The sequence below is a fragment of the Tribolium madens genome, unplaced genomic scaffold (assembly GCF_015345945.1).
Source record: "Tribolium madens isolate multiple individuals breed KSU strain unplaced genomic scaffold, Tmad_KSU_1.1 Scaffold_20;HRSCAF=117;Tcas5.2_LG4, whole genome shotgun sequence".
NCBI lineage: Eukaryota > Metazoa > Arthropoda > Insecta > Coleoptera > Tenebrionidae > Tribolium > Tribolium madens.
In genome coordinates, this window is record NW_025400985.1 from 11913076 (window position 1) to 11930014 (window position 16939).

Here is a 16939-nt window from a genome sequence, read left to right on the forward strand (position 1 = left end):
AACATTTTATAAGATACAAAAATTGTTTAAAAATAATGTACCTTTCGAATAAAAAAGAATTACACCCCTTGGATTATCTATAACAAAAATATGGCTTACAATGTGTCAAGTTGTTAAAAAGTACGTACTTTATAACAAAAATAAAATAAAAGAAATAGCACCAAAACATATCAAATTGCCTGTACCAATTTCTTAAAAAACGATTACTCCATTAAAAAGTTTTTAAAGAAAAACAAAAATAATTTTTAAACTTTGGCGCCCTCTAACTTTTAAACGGTGCAACTTTGTAGAGATAAATTGGTTAAATCGCTTTATTTTGACCTAGGGAATCAAGTTACTTTTTGTCCCCATTTTTTCATTACACCCTGTATAATGAAAAACAGGGATGTACAAAATTAAGCACTTCGTGGCAAAAGAAAATTATCTCAAAACAAAATAGGTACACTTGGTTGCAAAAAAATCGGAAAATGTGGAAACATAAAAATGTCAGATTTTTATATTTATCCATAGTTTGAACATGGCTTAATTTTAAAAGGTCAAGTTAAACCTGACAGTTAATCCGTAGTACTCACTACTCATTGATTTTTATGTAAGTCTAGTTGGAGACAAAATACTTTGGTCGTCAATGTCACTTGAGTGATATTAAATTGTAAAGCATGCTTTAGGACTGTTAACCTTATTTTTAGCTACTGTCAATCCTAGTTGACAAGTTGTATGTACATATTTTTGTTAGGAAAATATAATAGCTGTCATTAATTTGAAATTGTCATTCATTTTAACGTTAAAGCTTGAATTACATTAAAGTGTCAAAAAAGTGACGACCAAAGTATTTTGTCTCCAACTGTATATTATACTATATATTATTATTATACTATTTTATTACTATATTATATTCAACTAATTGATTATCTTGATTTGCATTTAATGCTCTCTTTACGTGCGGCATTGCATAAAAAATTATTTGAATGTGACAGATGACAAATTGACAAAGGCAAAACCTGTTTCATTCTAAAGAAAATTCAATTTTCCATTCTTATTGCAACCAACTGTACTCTATGGACGTGGTAATAATACATGTACAGTTGGAGACAAAATACTTTGGTCGTCACTTTTCTGACACTTTAATGTAATTCAAGCTTTAACGTTAAAATGAATGACAATTTCAAATTAATGACAGCTATTATATTTTCCTATCAAAAATATGTACAGTTACGGAATTAAAATTTCGGGCAGTATTTTTCTATCACTTTAAAAAATTCATTGTAAAACTACCCTTTACTGTCATCATGACTGAGATTTGACAATTAAACTTTTTTTTGTTGTTAAAATTGTTAATTAAACAATTTGTCTGTCTTAGGAAATTTATTAATTGAACTAAGTGTAATTAAACCATCGCTTTGATCTGCCGCCTACCCGTTATTATGCCACTAATCACTATTTTTGAAAGTAAATAAGTCAAAATGACAAACATGACAAGAGTAAAAAATAAGGTTATTAATGTAAAGGTTGTTTTAGAGTTTACATTATAAAAATGACAATACTGCCTGAAACTTTAATTCCGCAACTGTACATACAACTTGTCAACTATGATTGACCGTAGCTAAAAATAAGGTTAACAGTTTTAAAGCATGCTTTACAATTTAATGTCACTCAAGTGACATTAACGACCAAAGTATTTTGTCTCCAACTGTATTTAAAACATTAATATCAACAAATTATTTATAAATACATTGTTTAAACGAAAAAATTATTAATTACGCAGGTGTTTAAAATTCTCAAAAATTCAAATGAAATCTCTCATAATTTTACTGTGTCACAAGTTTCAAGAGGGACGTTTTAAAAATAGCTGAATTTTTTTTATTTCCGGGCGTTGCATAGTGCATGCAACCCTGGAATCGTCTGAAAATAGTGTTTTCATGAAAATTATATATAAAAATTACCAATTACCGTCATTGATAAATTGTTCTAAATAAAACACCTAATTTTCAATAACTTGACATTTATTTTTAAAACATAAAAAATCACGGTGAATCTGAAATTTACGAAAATCGGAAACAATGAGATTAAAAGTGATCTTTTTGGCATGGAATTCCTCTTATTTTTTCTAGAGCACTCGTGAGTCGATTTTGCGGCACAACGCCGAACTGGGCGAGAACCTCCAGCGACAAAACGAAATCGCGCTCATAATCGACGGGAAGACCCTGAAATACGCCCTCAGTTGCGAGCTACGCACCGACTTCCTCCAGCTCTGCATCTCATGCAAAGTGGTGATTTGTTGTCGAGTGTCTCCGATGCAAAAAGCGGAAGTCGTTGAATACGTTACTAAATTCACGAAAACGGTTACTCTCGCTATCGGCGATGGGGCGAACGACGTGGCCATGATCCAGAAAGCACACGTGGGGGTGGGCATATCGGGGGCGGAGGGGCTCCAAGCCGCTTGCGCCTCCGATTACAGTATAGCACAATTTCGGTTTTTGTTACGTTTGTTATTAGTGCACGGCGCGTGGAATTACTCGCGAATGTGCAAGTTGATTTTGTACAGTTTCTATAAAAATATTTGTTTATATGTGATCGAGTTATGGTTTGCGATTTATTCCGGCTGGTCTGGGCAGATTTTGTTCGAACGGTGGTCAATCGGGTTGTATAATGTTCTGTTTACGGCTTTGCCCCCGTTGGCGATGGGGCTGTTTGATAAGGCGTGTAGCGATGAAGTTATGATGACGCATCCGAAATTGTACAAACCGTCGCAGAATGGCCAACTTTTCAACGTTAAAGTTTTCTGGTTGTGGGTGGTTAATGGGATGATACATTCAGCGATCTTGTTTTGGTTACCGTTATTGGTTTGCAACCATGATATTTTATGGATGTCGGGGCAAGATGGGGGCTATCTAGTCGTGGGCAACATTGTTTACACTGTAAGTCACTTCGAGCTAGCTTGACAACAGTTAATTGGTTTTTGTAGTATGTGGTTATAACCGTGTGTTTGAAAGCCGGTTTGGTTACGAATTCGTGGACTTGGTTGACACATTGCGCCATCTGGGGGTCGATCCTACTCTGGTTTCTTTTTGTCGTAATATATAGTTTGTTTTGGCCGACTATACCATTTGGGAGTGTTATGGCAGGGATGTACTTAATGTTATTCAGCACTGCCGTATTTTGGTTAGGGATGTTCCTCATACCGATAATTGCCATCATTCCGGACTTTCTTGTAAAAGTGTAAGTACGAAAATTGTGATATTTGTGGTGTTAGATGACCCTTTGTAGTTGCCCTTACTCCGTTTTCAAGTCCAAGAAGTGGTGTCCTTGTCCCATGTAAACCTGTCCCAATTTGTCATCTCCCGAGCTACATAATAATTTTTTCCAGTGTCCAAGGAACAATTTTCAAGTCACTAACCGACGCAGTTCGGGAAGGCGAAATCCGGAAAACCGGAACTGACGTATACCGGGGCGAGCCAAAAAATTCGTAAGTATCTAGAGGGCTTTACTCTGCACGTGTTGCCATCTTCTCGCGGGTTTGTTTCCTTTTGTTGTTCTTTTGTGCACGCTAAGCACTTGGGTTTTTTTTTTGAACAATTACAACTGTTTTGTGGTGTGATCTAATTGGGTAATTAGTTAGAAATAGTTTTCTTTTTATGGCAGAACGGTTACTGGTGTCAGATGGAAACCGAACTCTGTGACTCCGGGTGAACCCCTTCAAGCATAATTCATGCATGGATCATCTAACTTCATCCAAGAATTAACTAGTTTGGAATTGTTCAAAAAAAGAGACGTACATAAAGCGCACAATGGATTTTATTTTTGATACTAGACATTTTTGTTGTAAAAACTTGAAATAAATGTGTTATTAATTTGTTGTGTTTTTATGCGCCATTGATTAATTGGTTGTCTGTTGCAAGAACAATGCATGCACTGGAGCAAATCGCGATATGTAAGTACCTCGCATGTGTGTTAGATCGTTGAGCACGTAACCGCACTCGCTTCCACTAACATTAGCATGCAGTCGCTGTAAGTAGGCCAGAAGCGTTAGTTGAAATGGTTCCAGACTTTCCGAGACTGCCCGTTTGCTGAAGAACGTGTTTTCGAGACGCACCCCCAGGATCGACCTCGAAGTCGAGCTGTCACGTGAGTATCACCTTCACGCGGCTTCTAACTCACTCGCATTAATCTACCCCCGCACTAGCTTCGCCCCAAACCTAATCTCTGTTTTCACTAGATGGATTTGCGTTTTCGCAAGAAGAAGGCGGCGCCGTGTCCCAAACGGCCGTCATCAGAGCCTACGACACCAACATCCCCAAACCCGACGGGATGTAGGAGCCAAAATGTGTGCTTTTCTAGCTTGTAAGTCTTGTCTCGTTTCAAATGGGATTTAGCTTTCTGTGTCGTGCCAAACGAGCCGATTTTTGTGGGGTAATCAAAACTGTGTCAAATTATTACAATCACTGTCTAGACGAGTTTAGTTGAGATAAGTCACTCTATCACGTGCCTTTCTTCACTGGAGAGACTTAACTTAGAAATAGGACAGAATCAAATATTTTCGGCGGTTTTTTTCTACTACCAACTAGTCTCGAAGGTTTGTATTTGGGTTTTCATTAAGTGGTTTTTTCTTTCTTGGCCTAATTGGGCCTCAAACCAGCAGTGATCTCTCCAGTCTGACTCACAGGAAGTCCCAAGTGAGAGTTTTTTGGTAATTGACCCAAAAAATCTCATCACGGACACCCTGTGTAAAATAGTTGTTGTAATTTTGATCTATGTCTGTTAACCAATCCCAATTCTAATACGTAAAGTAAGTGTATACGTTGCGAATCATCCAAATAGAATGATTGACAACGTACCACTTACTTTTTTATGTTATTAAATTCATGTTAATGTTAAAAAGTGTAACCTAAAAATTTATAATAAATGTATATTTATTTAACACAAAAACATCTTTACTTCCACCTATTGTTCTTTAATAAGTAACTGTTATTCTCAGTTTCGTGAAGGTTGATCAGGTCTTCGTCGATGAGCAACTCGAAGTCGCCTAAGGCCTCTTGACTGGGGATTTTGTTCCACCGGACGTCGGGCAGCCCTGATGGAGGCACCACAATCGAGAAGATATTATCCATGAGTTTGTGTTTCAAAATCCGGTCATTTGCGGTGGTTGAAGTCAGCGATGGGGACGCATTGACCTAAAAAGAGCCCAGTTTTGGTTTTTCGCATTTTTTTTTCTTACTTCGATAAGCCATGGTTTTAGTTTGTTATCAATGATGATGTCGTAGCCGTAACATTCGAAACAGTGGCGGTCGGTGGCAATAACCGGAGCCACGGCTTTCAACGAGTGAATAATCAGCCAACTGATTTGGTCAAAAAGGCGCTCAGTCACTTGTTTTCCTCTTGTACTTTCTAGGTGGAGGCGCAAGTTTTGGACACTCAACTTGCCACCGTGTAGCGAGTTGTACTCACCCTTGAAGAAACAAAGAATGGTTTTCCGAGTAGTTGGGGTTGGGGACTTACCCCATGTTTTTGCACAGACACATTAGTCAAATGGACGTACATGTTGTCGAGCTCGGCCACACTCGAGTCGTATTTGACGGTGCAAAATCGGCAGAAACCCAACCGGAATTGGTAGGCCTTCAAGGGCCGGAAGGACGTGACCAGGACGTAGAGACGCAAGTCGAATTTTTTGCCCCCGATGAGGAGAGGGTTGTCGATGTATCTGCAAGGATAAGTGTGTTTTCCACTACTTTGTTACTCTTACTTGGATATGACGTAACTCTCTTTGGTGAGTTGTTGCTGAAAGGGGCTCTTCGCCTCGCGTGACCACCGTTTCAGCTTCGACAGTTTGTTGATGAGGAAAATGCCGGAGCCTTGGGAGCGGCCACAAGGCTTCATGATCCAGGTGCTCTGGGGCGCCTTTCGGTACTCCTCCACGAACATGTTGTAGTCGGCTGGGAGGACGAAAGTAACTGGAATGAAGTCAAGGTGGAGGTATTTGGAGTCTCCGCGCTCGGCCAAAACATTGCCTTCTTTCTCCAAGTCGCGACGGTATCTCTTTATATTTTTCACGAGCAAATCTTTGCGGGAGATTTCGTAATGGTTCGGAAAATGGTTGATTAGTCTGAAACCATTTTCAAGTATTTTTCTTTCCGCAAAGGGAGAAAATTACTGATTATCGTGCATCCGATAGCCGCTATCCACACTAAACAAGCTCCTACAAGTCTGAGTCCCCGCCCAGTAAATATTCCAGTCATCTTCGGGGCCCACTTGTATCCACCCGCGTTTTTCACAATTTGCCACAACGACACTTTTGTCAAGATCGGTGCAAAAAGTTATCCGCATTGTCACTGGAATTTAATAAACGGATGACGGTTTTTCGATGTCTTTATTGATCAAACTTATTTCTATGGCAATCTATATATTTACAAAAAAAATTACTACTAAATGCTAAACCAGCCCGGCATGTTGGGCCGCTCTTTGTTCTTCTCGAGGTACTCTTTGAAACCTTTCTTGGCTTCCTGAATTGTCGCCTCTTCTTCATCTTTCGCCTTTTTGTCCTCAGGGAAGAGATCGGGAAAGATGAATTTCTCCTCTTTTGGCTTGAAGTGAGAAAACGAAGTGTTAGATAGTTAATTTTTTCTTTAATTTTTACTGTAGAAAGAGTTTTTAAGCAATGCAATTTTGTCTTAATTTGATGAGTACAGATTTTACAACAAACTCTATGACACAGATCCAGGCTTTATAGACAAAATATCATAAAAAAAACAAGCAAAGCTGCTTTACCATTAAACTTTTTGACTAATTCGAAGTATAAACGCTTTTGGGTATTTAATACAAAATCGATCATTTTCTATTTAAATTTAGTTCCTTTTGAATAATCGACGATAAACTCACTAAAATCAACAGATTTTGTAGAAACAAGACAGAAAATCGTTTTAGGTCCAAATAACGCCATTTCAGCACTTCTAAGCAGTTTAGCTTGTTTTTCAAAACAATTCTTGAAAAATCATTAGAATTTGCCGCATGAAGTCTGAAAATCTTCGTTTTACGTTCGCAATTTCATCCAATTTCGAGCGTTTTAGCACGGTTTTGAGGGAGAAATGAAATTCACTAAAATTCACTGATTTTGGTGCAACAAATCATTATTTCAAGCAATTTAACTCGTTTTTTGAGCGAGAAACTTGCTGAAATCAACGGACTTTGACGCAACAATAAGTACGAAATTATTTCACACAATTTCGAGCATTTTAGCACGTTTTTGAGCAAGAAACTCGCTATAAAATTAACAGATTTTGACGAGAATCGTCATTGTTGGTTCAAATAACGCCATTTCGTGCAGTTGGCTGAAAAAGGCTATAAATACTCGTTTTACATCCGCAATTTCAGATAATTTTGAGCGTTTTAGCTCGTTTTTGGGCCTGAAATTCACTAAAATAAAATTAACTGATTTTGTTTTTGGTCAAAACAACGCCATTTCAGCAGCATTCCAAGCAGTTTAACTTGTTTTTCAGCAAAGACTCGTCAAAAATTATCAGATTTTGCCGAAAGAAAGCTGAAAATTGTCCTTTTACATCCGCAATTTCAATCAATTTCGAGCGATTTAGCACATTTTTAAGTGAGAAACTTAATAAAATTAACAGACTTTATCGAAACAGGTCAGAAAATCGTTGTTTTCGGTCAAAATAAGGCAATTTCAGTCAATCGAAAGCAATTTATCTTTTTTTTTAACAAGAAACACGCTAAAACAACAGATTTTGACGCGAAAAGTAAAAAAAAATCCTCAGTATAACGCGATTTCAATGAATTCCAAGCGATTGAGTTTTTTTTTAACGAGAAATGCGTTAAAGCCATCAGATTTTGCGAAAACAATACAGAAAAGCGTTGTTTTAGGTCAAAATGGTCCATTTTAGGAAATTCAGAGCAATAGAGCACGTTTTTCAGCGAATACTCATGTAAAATCATCAGATTTTGCCGATAGCAAGCTGAAAATCTTCGCATTTTCAGTCAATAGTGAGCGTTTAGCACGTTTTTGAGGGAGGAATTTACTAAAATTAACAGATTTTGCCACAACAAAACAGAAAATCGTTGCTTTATAACACAAAATAACACAATTTCAGTTAATTTCGAGTAATTTAACTGGTTTTTTTTTGGGAAAGAAATTCACTAAAATCAACAGATTTTTTTTGAACGAGAAATGCGTTACAACCACCAGATTTTGTAAAAACAAGCCTAAAAATTGTTTTCTTAGGTCAAAATGACACCATTTCAGCTAATTCTGAGTTGGTTAGCTCATTTTTCAGCGATCACTCAAAAAATTTTACGTCCGCTAAATTAGCTTTTTGCAAGTTTTTTTCAGCGAGAAATCGAGAGATTTCACCATGACAAGTCCTCAACTGTGTGGACAAAACCTGAAAAATCTATGACATTATGTGGAATTGAATTTCAATTACTCGCAACTTGCGTAATAATGGAAAATGCCGAACGACCTTGAATATTTTATCGCAATAATTCGTGACCTTCATGACTCGTCTCCTAACCCTAACGATCTGTCATTTAACAAAAATGGGTCACACGTTGAAGCTGAATAACGGTCGCGAAATTCCCATTGTAGGCTTAGGAACATACAAGGTAGGCAAGTATTAAGCAATGGGAAAAATAATTGATTATTAGTCGCCCCCAGGTCAAGTCCAGGAGGCTGTCAAAGCTGCGATTTCGTGTGGCTATCGCCACATCGATTGTGCTTGGTTCTACGAAAACGAGGCCGAAGTAGGTCAAGGGATCCACGCAAAAATCGCCGATGGGACAATCAATCGCGAGGATATTTTCATCACGAGCAAAGTAAAAACGTCGACTAAAAAAATGTCGAACCCCCTGATTTAATTTGGGCGTTTTTCTAGTTATGGAACAATTTCCACGCGAAAAACAGTGTAGTCCCCATGTTGCGAGACTCCCTTAAAAAACTTGGCCTCGATTACGTCGATTTGTACCTAATTCACTGGCCCATGGGGTTTAAGGAGACGGCGCCGCCGCTCCCCCCGGACGCCTCCGGGTACAGCGACGTCGATTATCTCGAAACCTGGCAAGGCATGGAAGAATGCGTCAAACTTGGTTTAGCCAAAAGCATTGGTTTATCAAACTTCAATAGTGAACAAATTGAGCGAGTTCTACAAAAATGTACAATCAAACCCGTGGTTAACCAAGTCGAGGTCAACCCAAACATCAACCAGAAAAAACTGATCAAGTTTTGCAAAGACCGCGATATTGTTGTTGTCGGTTTCTGCCCTCTGGGGCGCAGCAATTACGTCGGATTGCGTCCCAACTTCCCCTCACCCACGATCCACGACCCCAAGGTCATAGAAATGGGGAAAAAATACAACAAAACACCCGCACAAGTCGTTTTGAACTATTTAGTTTCTTTGGGGATTTCAGTCATTCCGAAATCGGTCACCCCGTCGCGAATTGAGGAAAATATCAACATTTTTGACTTCCAGCTACATAAGGACGACATCGCGTATTTGGACTCGTGTAACAAAAATCAACGATGTAGCCCCCAGAGTAATCACGCCGACCACAAATATTTCCCATTCAATATAGAATTTTAACCAAGACTTTGTTTATTATTTTACTTACCAGTGTGATGTACGCGTACTTGATGTCCTCATCTTTCACCACGTACCCCTTTCCGGGGACACGTCTCGTCTTCCCTAGAGCGATCCTCGTCCTCACATCCACCACATTTATATTATAAATTTTTTCTAAATAATTTTTTATGTCGTATTTGGTCATTTGCATCGAACATGAGAATTGGACAATGTTAGGGGGCTGCTCGTGCGTGGGTCTCACTAATTTCAGCCAAAAGTTCGGCAAAAAGACGCGCAATTGGGGGCCCCCTCTTTGGTAAATCGGGTACCTAAAAAACGCTTGAACTAGTACTAACAATTTTCTCGAAAATTACCATCTCGTAGACATCCTTCTTATTTAAAATATTTTTTTAATGTAAAAAATACAAACTTTGAGGTTGGTTTCACCAAGCGTTACCAACATCACCAACACACTAGACACTAGTGTCAGTGCTAGTGTGTTAGTGGCATGATAAATTTTTGTTTAGGGTTTTTTACTCGCTTGAAATTTGTTTGAATTTCTAACCAAACTTTTTGTTATAAAATCAACACAAATAATTACGAAAATGGAGGAAGCCAGTTTAATGTCAACCGACGCAAGTGAAACGGAGGACGGCCCCCAACGCCTTTCCAAACTTGAGGTCAGTAAAAGCCCCCTCTAATGACTCTATTCCAACCCCTATTCTAGGGCAACGGGATCACCGCTGCTGACTTAAAAAAGCTCAAAGATGCCGGTTTTCACAGTATCGAGTCCTTAGCATACACCCCGAAGAAGACTCTCGTGGCCATCAAAGGCATGTCCGAGGCCAAGATCGACAAACTCCTCGCCGAAGTAGCGAAATTCGTCAACATGGGTTTCACCACAGCCACCGATATTTTAAAAAGACGCTCCGATATTGTCCAACTGACCACCGGGTCAAAGGAACTCGACAAGTTGCTAGGGGGCGGCATTGAGACCGGTTCAATMACGGAAATTTTCGGCGAATTCCGAACCGGCAAAAGCCAGATWTGCCACACTTTGGCTGTGACTTGTCAATTGCCCGTTGACTGTGGGGGTGGTGAAGGAAAGTGTCTTTTTATTGACACCGAGGGCACTTTCCGGCCTGAACGATTGGTGCCGGTGGCGGAGAGGTACAAAATGGACACACAAAAAGTTTTGGATAATGTCTCATTTGCAAGAGCGCAAAATACTGACCACCAAACTGAGCTTTTGATACATGCGGCTGCGATGATGATGGAGTCAACGTACTCTCTGCTGGTGGTTGATAGCGCCACATCTTTGTACAGAACGGATTATTCGGGAAGAGGGGAATTGTCCGCAAGGCAGAATCATCTAGCTAGGTTTTTGAGGATGTTGCTGCGACTTGCTGATGAGGTAATTATCACTCTTGACGAACACCAGTTGTACCACTTTTATGAAATTGCAGCTTTTTAATATTTTCAATTATGACTGAGATTATTACAATTGCCTGTTGTTGTTAAAAATTAAAAATAAGAAATCCTTTTTGTCTTTGGCTGAGCTGCTTTTTACAATAACAATTTTATTCTGTTTCAAATCTATGACATTGTTACTTTTTATAGTAGTATATAAAGTGTCAGTTCTACCGCAAACTCAGAAAAGTATAATTGTTTAAGGAAAACATCTAGATTTTCAAGGTAACTCAAAAAGTAAATATTTTGAGAAAAACAACCTCAATTTTCAAGGTAACTCAGTAATATTGTATGCAGATGTTTTTGCGCTACTTCTGGAAGTAATTTTGTAAGTAAGTTTTCGTAGCAATTCAATATGCCCATCGTTTGTTATAACAAATTCTTCACCGTTTCCACTCGTTATTTCTTCAATAAACCCCATGAATTCAAGCAAAATAAAATGTCAGTGCTACCGCAAACTCAGAAAAGTATAATTAACTCAAAAAGTAAATATTTTGAGCAAAACAGCCAAATTTCCAAGGGTAGACAGAAAAAATCGTGAAAACAACCACAATTTTCAAGGTAACTCAATAAATGTTAACTTTTCAAGCAAAACACCCCGATTTTCCAGGGTAAACAAAAAAGCAAATATTTCAAACTAGTTAAACAGCAACAATTAATTAGACGAATTTTAAGAAGTTATGCAGATGTTTTTGCGCTACTTCTGGAGGTAATTTTGTAAGTAAAATAACAGTAATTTTTCGTAGCAATTCAATATGCTCATCGTTAGTTATAACAAATTTAAATTCTTCACCATTTATTTTACAGCAAAGAGTAGATATTCTCTTTCAAATTTATAGTTATGTTACCTTCCATTTATATGAAAAATTATTTTATCCTTCGATAACGAGTGGCAAAATTTGCCACTCGTTATTTCTTCAACAAACCCCATAAATTTTCTATTTTATAAACTATCGTACGAATTCTGATTTCCTTGTACCACAAACCGCGCATTTTGACTTTAATCGTTTTCTATTATTTTTTGTTGTTACAACTTGTGGATTAACATTTTTAGTTTTTTTTCTTGCATATAGAACAATAGCTATTACCCATTTAATAATAAAAAAACTCAGATTGATTCAGTAATAGTGTTATTAACAATATCATAAAGTAATTCGGAATAAGAAATCATACAAATGTAGCAGATTGTGTTATTCGGAAGTGCCTTATCAAAATCTCCATATAAAATAATATTACTTCTAGATCCTGTATTTTGTGGTTGATTTGTAAGATCAACTGGGAAAAAAGGTCTTGCGCTTTTAAACTGCTTAGGATTCACATACATCAGAGGTAATTCATTAAATGATTTACCAAATACTTTTTTATAATTAGTTAACATGTCGTAAGCAATATTATACATATTTCTATCCCAATCTAAATTTAACATTTCTTCTGGATATCTAATTCCATCGACTTCAAACCAAAGATTTTTATGATTGCAATGATTAAATAACCCAATATCCAGCAGCAATATTATATTCTACGGTTGTTTTACCGGATCCTGATTTACCAATAATTAAAGCCCTTAACGGTTGAGGAAGTATGTCTGATTGATTATCAATTTTTATTTCTAATGGAATTATTTTATATTTTTTCTTTTTTATTTTATTAGCAATTGTTTTCTTCATTTATTTAAAATTTAATCTTAGCGGACGCTTTGGTCCATTATACAGGAAACTTGACTAACATATAAAAAAAATTGGAATAGTTAATAGATAAGGTCTGTTAGGATTAAAACCGTAGATATTTTCACCTGTACTCGTATTTACCTTTTCTTTTTTTATTCTTAAAATTAGAACATCAGATTCTCTAACAATAAAAGGTTTTGAAAGATCTATTGTTCCTTTATTAGTACTAATATTCAAATCTTTCAAATTAGCCGTTGAGCAGTATTTTATAACTTCCACATCCATTGGTAATCTAAGAAATCGTTCGCCATCAAAAGAAAACTCAAGCTCATTAACACTCTTTTGTCCATGAACTTCCTTAATAAAAATATTTTTTCCTACAAATTGTAAAATAGAATAATTATTTTTCATATCATTATTTAATTTAGTTACATCAGATTGTCTGGCTAACTCGTTTGTTAAATGATCTAATTCCTTTATTATTTCTTGTGAATTTTTAGGTATTTTATTAATTGTTTCGTTTAACTCATCCAGTTGTGCTTTTGTTACTAAATCAGATTTATCAACCCCATTTTTTGCCCCAACAATTCTTTTATTTTTTGCAGAAATATGATTAAATTTAATATTAAATGCATTTATCAAGCTTTTAGCGTTAGCTAAGGATGATTCCAAGTCTGACTTCAGTCTGGCTACACTAGATTTTAATTCAGTAATATCAGCATTCAAAGCACTATTATTTATTTGAAAGAATGGGAAACCATAAATATACTCGTTTTCATATTAATGTGCATCGAAGTAGTCGTTGAAAAGGGATCATATTAAGGTGGCAACCTTGCGAAAATTCAAACAATCCTAAACTCAATCTTCCCTAAAAATTATTTTTTCAAATAAATGTGTACCCCATATAGCAATAAATAGTTAAACTTAACAATGTAATCAACATAGGATAGCAAACATAAAGATTTTTGACAATATTGATGTGATTAAATTTGTTTTCAATAACATTAATGACACTTTTTGTGTAAATCGGACTTTAAATTAAAGATTCATTTAGACTTCCACAACCTACTTGATGCACATTAATATTTAATCTATTCGAAATATCATCAAATTCATAATACATTTTATCTTTAAAGAAATATAAATTTCTGTATCAATGTCTCAATGCTCTGCTTATATTTGGAGGTATTCCAGCAAATAATTCTGAAATGAGGCCATTTTTCTTTGATCTAAACAAACACTCATCAAACTCAATGTATAAGACTTTATCATAAAATATATATGTTTTTCCAGAATAAATTCTAAATATTGCATCAATTCTTTTTCCTCTTGGTATCCCTAAATTTTCAATAGATTGACCATTATATCCACTTTTAACACTAAAATTTGGAAAATCAATTAAATAGAATAAATTATTAACAACAATTAAAACAACACCTGAAGGACTTTGATAAATATGTGAAATTTCTTTAAAATCATCTGGCATAAAATATAAATAATCTGTAATTAATTTCGGTTCTTTATCATAAGTCATGTCTTTTAAATTGACTAACCAAACATATTTCTTATAAAAAATATACATATGATGATTTGCAATTAAAAATGTATCAATTTCTTTATTAAAATCACATAAATTGGCTTTGCCTTTAGGCTGCCCTTCAGGGACTCTTTGCCAGACTTTGCTTACAGTAGGTTTAACTGTTGTTGGTATTAATTCATATTTAATTCATATTTTAATCGTTCAGGTCTTCCATATAAATATTGAATTGCCCACATATCGTCTTGAGTTAATTTATCAATATCACCTTTATAATAGGCGTATATAATTGAATTATTATTGGCAGAATGTTCAATACTTAACGTATGTCCGATTTCGTGTAATAATACTGTATAAAAATTAGTTTGACCATCAGGTGTATTACTCGATTCACCAAAATACCAGTTTTCTGATTTATCAAAATTAATTCCTAGACATTCATCATTATTTGGAAAGAAACCATGTGCTAAAACATTACCTTTTCCATCAAAACTGCTAGAACATACTCCTTTTTGACACCGCGTATTATGATTATGCTGAAACAGTGTATTAGAAGATGAAATAAGTATGTCCGGTTTAACACTATTGGACTGGCTGTGCCAGTACTCAAACTTTAAATTTGAAACCCATTGCCATTGATCAAAGGCTTTTTGTACTAATTCTTTCATCTCGTTTGTAGCTAACGAAAAATACCATTTGAGACTTGACTTATTCCATTTACTTGTGTGAATTCTATATGCTACTGGATTATCTTCCACATCTCGGCTGTTTAATCAAATCAAGTGTTTCCAGATTTAATGTTCTATCAACAGGTAAATTGTAATATTTTTGAAACCTTTTTAGTGCTTCTTTGGTATGCGAAGCACTAGTCAAGGACGTTTCTGTTAATGATGATCCCTAAATAAAATTGTTCTAAATAACTCTGAATCTTCGATTCATCGTAAGGCTTCGCTGAACTCGTAATATTTGGATTAATGCTTGAATTCATGGGATTTATTGAAGGATAAGATTAACAATAAAAATAGTCGCAGTCGTTTCATTTATTTATAATAAACTAATAACCATTAAGTCCCATCTTCTTTAGATATTTTTCACGTGGGAAATATTTTAATTTTTTAATAAAATCTTTTTCAAGCAAATTAATTTCAACTTCTGTAGCTTTCTTAGCATTAAACAAGTGCAATAAATCTGAATAAAATTTATAGGCAGATAAATATTCCTCAATACGTTTATTTATTTTAATAGTTGTTTTGAATTAATTAATTAATTAATCAAAAATTTCTATTAACACTGATATAGGAATAATTCCAAAAAGCGGTGTAAAAACAATTCCTCCTAAAGCAGACGTTTCAAATAAAGCTTTTCCAAAGAAATAACATATTTTTAATATTAAAAAATATTTATAACTTTTACAATCTTCTGGACATTGAAATTCATACCCACAGATGTGACATTAGGTTTCTTTATTGAATTGCTCTTCAACTTCTTTAGTTCTTATAACTTTTTTTATTTATACGTCGAATCTGATAATATTTTTTCCCATAATCAATTAGTGCCTGATTAAACTCTTTCATTAATTCATCTTTATCTTCATTGTTTAAAAGTTTTAAGTTATAATAATTTCCATAAATACTTGATGTATGAAAGCAAAAACTATTTGGAATATCTTCTTGAATGAGTTCAGATTTCTTTCTTTTTTCATATATTTTCTTCAGTGTACATTAATAATCTAATGTTATCTTATAAGGATGAAGCTGTTCAGCACCGTTAGATTTATATATTTTTATATTATTTTCTTCATCTGCTATAATTTCAATTTGTTTTCCATTATCACAATTTTCTATATGTTCATTTCATTTTTTCTCTTTTTCAAAATATTCATCACATTTCATGCAAAATAGTTTTTTTATGCTGACGAATGTTAATTTGACCTGATAAAAGTGCGCTATTTTTAATAAAGACACAATGATTGTTATATGTATATTAAAAGATTGTAGATTTTATTAGTTTGTTTATATTTTTCACTTTTGTCTAAATATAAGTCTATCCATTGTTTACCATGTTCTTCATATACTTTATAAAAGTTGATACAGGCATTCAAATGGTTCTCATATTTTTCTCTAATTTCTTTAGTAATAGGTACTAGATATGTTAAATTCAATCCTTCGTATTTTGTAATATCATAATTTGATGGTCTCATGGGGGTCTTTAAATTTTATACCTTTAAAATCATTTTCAGCAGCCTCTAATGCATATTCTACACATCTTAAATTTTCCTTTTTAAGACATTTAAATTGTCTTGTTTTTAGATTTCTAACATTGATACAACATTTTTTATCTTTAATCCATTTAGGTAATTCAAGGTAAGTACCACCTCTAAGTGGATTATATGCATTTGATTGCAATTTTAATTCCACCATGTTTTGAAATTTGTATTTAGTTGTTACTACTATAAAAGATTCAAAATCATTATTAATCTGATTCATCATATTAGGTAACAATTCTTGTATGTTTGTACCTGGGAAAATAGTTTTATATCTACATTGAAAAGGAAAATTTTCTGGAGGATCACCAGTTGGTTCTTGTGTTCTTGGATGTATTGGTAAAAATTTTGCGAAGGCAATTGATTTTATTCTAATATTTGTTTCTTTTTTCTTTCAAAATTTATTCTTTGTTCTACATACGGAGATACTTTATTAGGAAATATA

The 16939-nt window shown here is 34.9% G+C and overlaps 5 protein-coding genes across 24 annotated transcripts in view; 3 read left to right on the plus strand and 2 right to left on the minus strand.

Annotated features, from left to right (window-relative positions):
• LOC123005924 (probable phospholipid-transporting ATPase IA) overlaps positions 1-4923 on the plus strand; it is an 11287-nt gene extending 6364 nt beyond the window's left edge. For 10 of the 20 annotated variants that reach the window (XM_044400000.1, XM_044399998.1, XM_044399992.1 and 7 more), the window contains 6 exons: positions 2109-2915; positions 2963-3216; positions 3265-3312; positions 3365-3463; positions 4043-4122; positions 4214-4923. In XM_044400000.1, coding sequence (XP_044255935.1) covers positions 2109-2915; positions 2963-3216; positions 3265-3312; positions 3365-3463; positions 4043-4122; positions 4214-4311 — 1386 coding nt within the window. In that variant the 3' untranslated portion in view covers positions 4312-4923. The other 10 variants (XR_006412790.1, XR_006412789.1, XM_044400004.1 and 7 more) reach the window with 10 other exon arrangements.
• LOC123005933 (probable tubulin polyglutamylase TTLL1) lies at positions 1989-6318 on the minus strand. The gene is made up of 5 exons (XM_044400025.1): positions 6146-6318; positions 5738-6097; positions 5494-5695; positions 5213-5443; positions 1989-5168 (listed from the first exon to the last, which is right to left on the minus strand). Exons 1-5 carry the CDS (start codon positions 6316-6318, stop codon positions 4929-4931), a joined length of 1206 nt encoding a protein of 401 aa, XP_044255960.1. The 3' UTR covers positions 1989-4928.
• A 24-nt stretch (positions 6319-6342) lies between these two features.
• LOC123005946 (probable 39S ribosomal protein L23, mitochondrial) lies at positions 6343-10053 on the minus strand. The gene is made up of 3 exons (XM_044400040.1): positions 9932-10053; positions 9607-9886; positions 6343-6575 (listed from the first exon to the last, which is right to left on the minus strand). The coding sequence occupies exons 1-3, from the start codon at positions 9943-9945 to the stop codon at positions 6417-6419; spliced, it is 453 nt and encodes a 150-aa protein (XP_044255975.1). The 5' UTR covers positions 9946-10053; the 3' UTR covers positions 6343-6416.
• LOC123005940 (aldo-keto reductase family 1 member B1-like) lies at positions 8350-9584 on the plus strand. The gene is made up of 3 exons (XM_044400032.1): positions 8350-8604; positions 8647-8814; positions 8874-9584. Exons 1-3 carry the CDS (start codon positions 8497-8499, stop codon positions 9576-9578), a joined length of 981 nt encoding a protein of 326 aa, XP_044255967.1. The 5' UTR covers positions 8350-8496; the 3' UTR covers positions 9579-9584.
• Positions 10052-16939, plus strand: part of LOC123005939 (DNA repair protein RAD51 homolog 1-like) — an 8860-nt gene continuing 1972 nt past the window's right edge. Inside the window, exons 1-2 of the mRNA XM_044400031.1 lie at positions 10052-10237; positions 10285-10971. Of these exons, the coding sequence (XP_044255966.1) occupies positions 10163-10237; positions 10285-10971 (762 nt within the window). The 5' untranslated portion in view covers positions 10052-10162. The remainder of the gene's footprint in view (positions 10238-10284; positions 10972-16939) is intronic.

What these genes read in the sequence shown, in the direction of transcription:
- LOC123005940 (XM_044400032.1), top strand. Translation starts at nt 8,497, where the DNA reads ATGACTCGTCTCCTAACCCTAACGATCTGTCATTTAACAAAAATGGGT. An exon ending in TAGGCTTAGGAACATACAAG is followed by an intron (nt 8,605 to 8,646) that starts GTAGGCAAGTAT and finishes ATTGATTATTAG; the next exon opens with TCGCCCCCAGGTCAAGTCCA. An exon ending in ATATTTTCATCACGAGCAAA is followed by an intron (nt 8,815 to 8,873) that starts GTAAAAACGTCG and finishes GCGTTTTTCTAG; the next exon opens with TTATGGAACAATTTCCACGC.
- LOC123005933 (XM_044400025.1), bottom strand. Translation starts at nt 6,318, where the DNA reads ATGCGGATAACTTTTTGCACCGATCTTGACAAAAGTGTCGTTGTGGCA. An exon ending in TGTCTGTGCAAAAACATGGG is followed by an intron (nt 5,444 to 5,493) that starts GTAAGTCCCCAA and finishes TGTTTCTTCAAG; the next exon opens with GGTGAGTACAACTCGCTACA. An exon ending in TAAAACCATGGCTTATCGAA is followed by an intron (nt 5,169 to 5,212) that starts GTAAGAAAAAAA and finishes GGCTCTTTTTAG; the next exon opens with GTCAATGCGTCCCCATCGCT.
- LOC123005946 (XM_044400040.1), bottom strand. An exon ending in AGTACGCGTACATCACACTG is followed by an intron (nt 6,576 to 9,606) that starts GTAAGTAAAATA and finishes TCTCACTTCAAG; the next exon opens with CCAAAAGAGGAGAAATTCAT.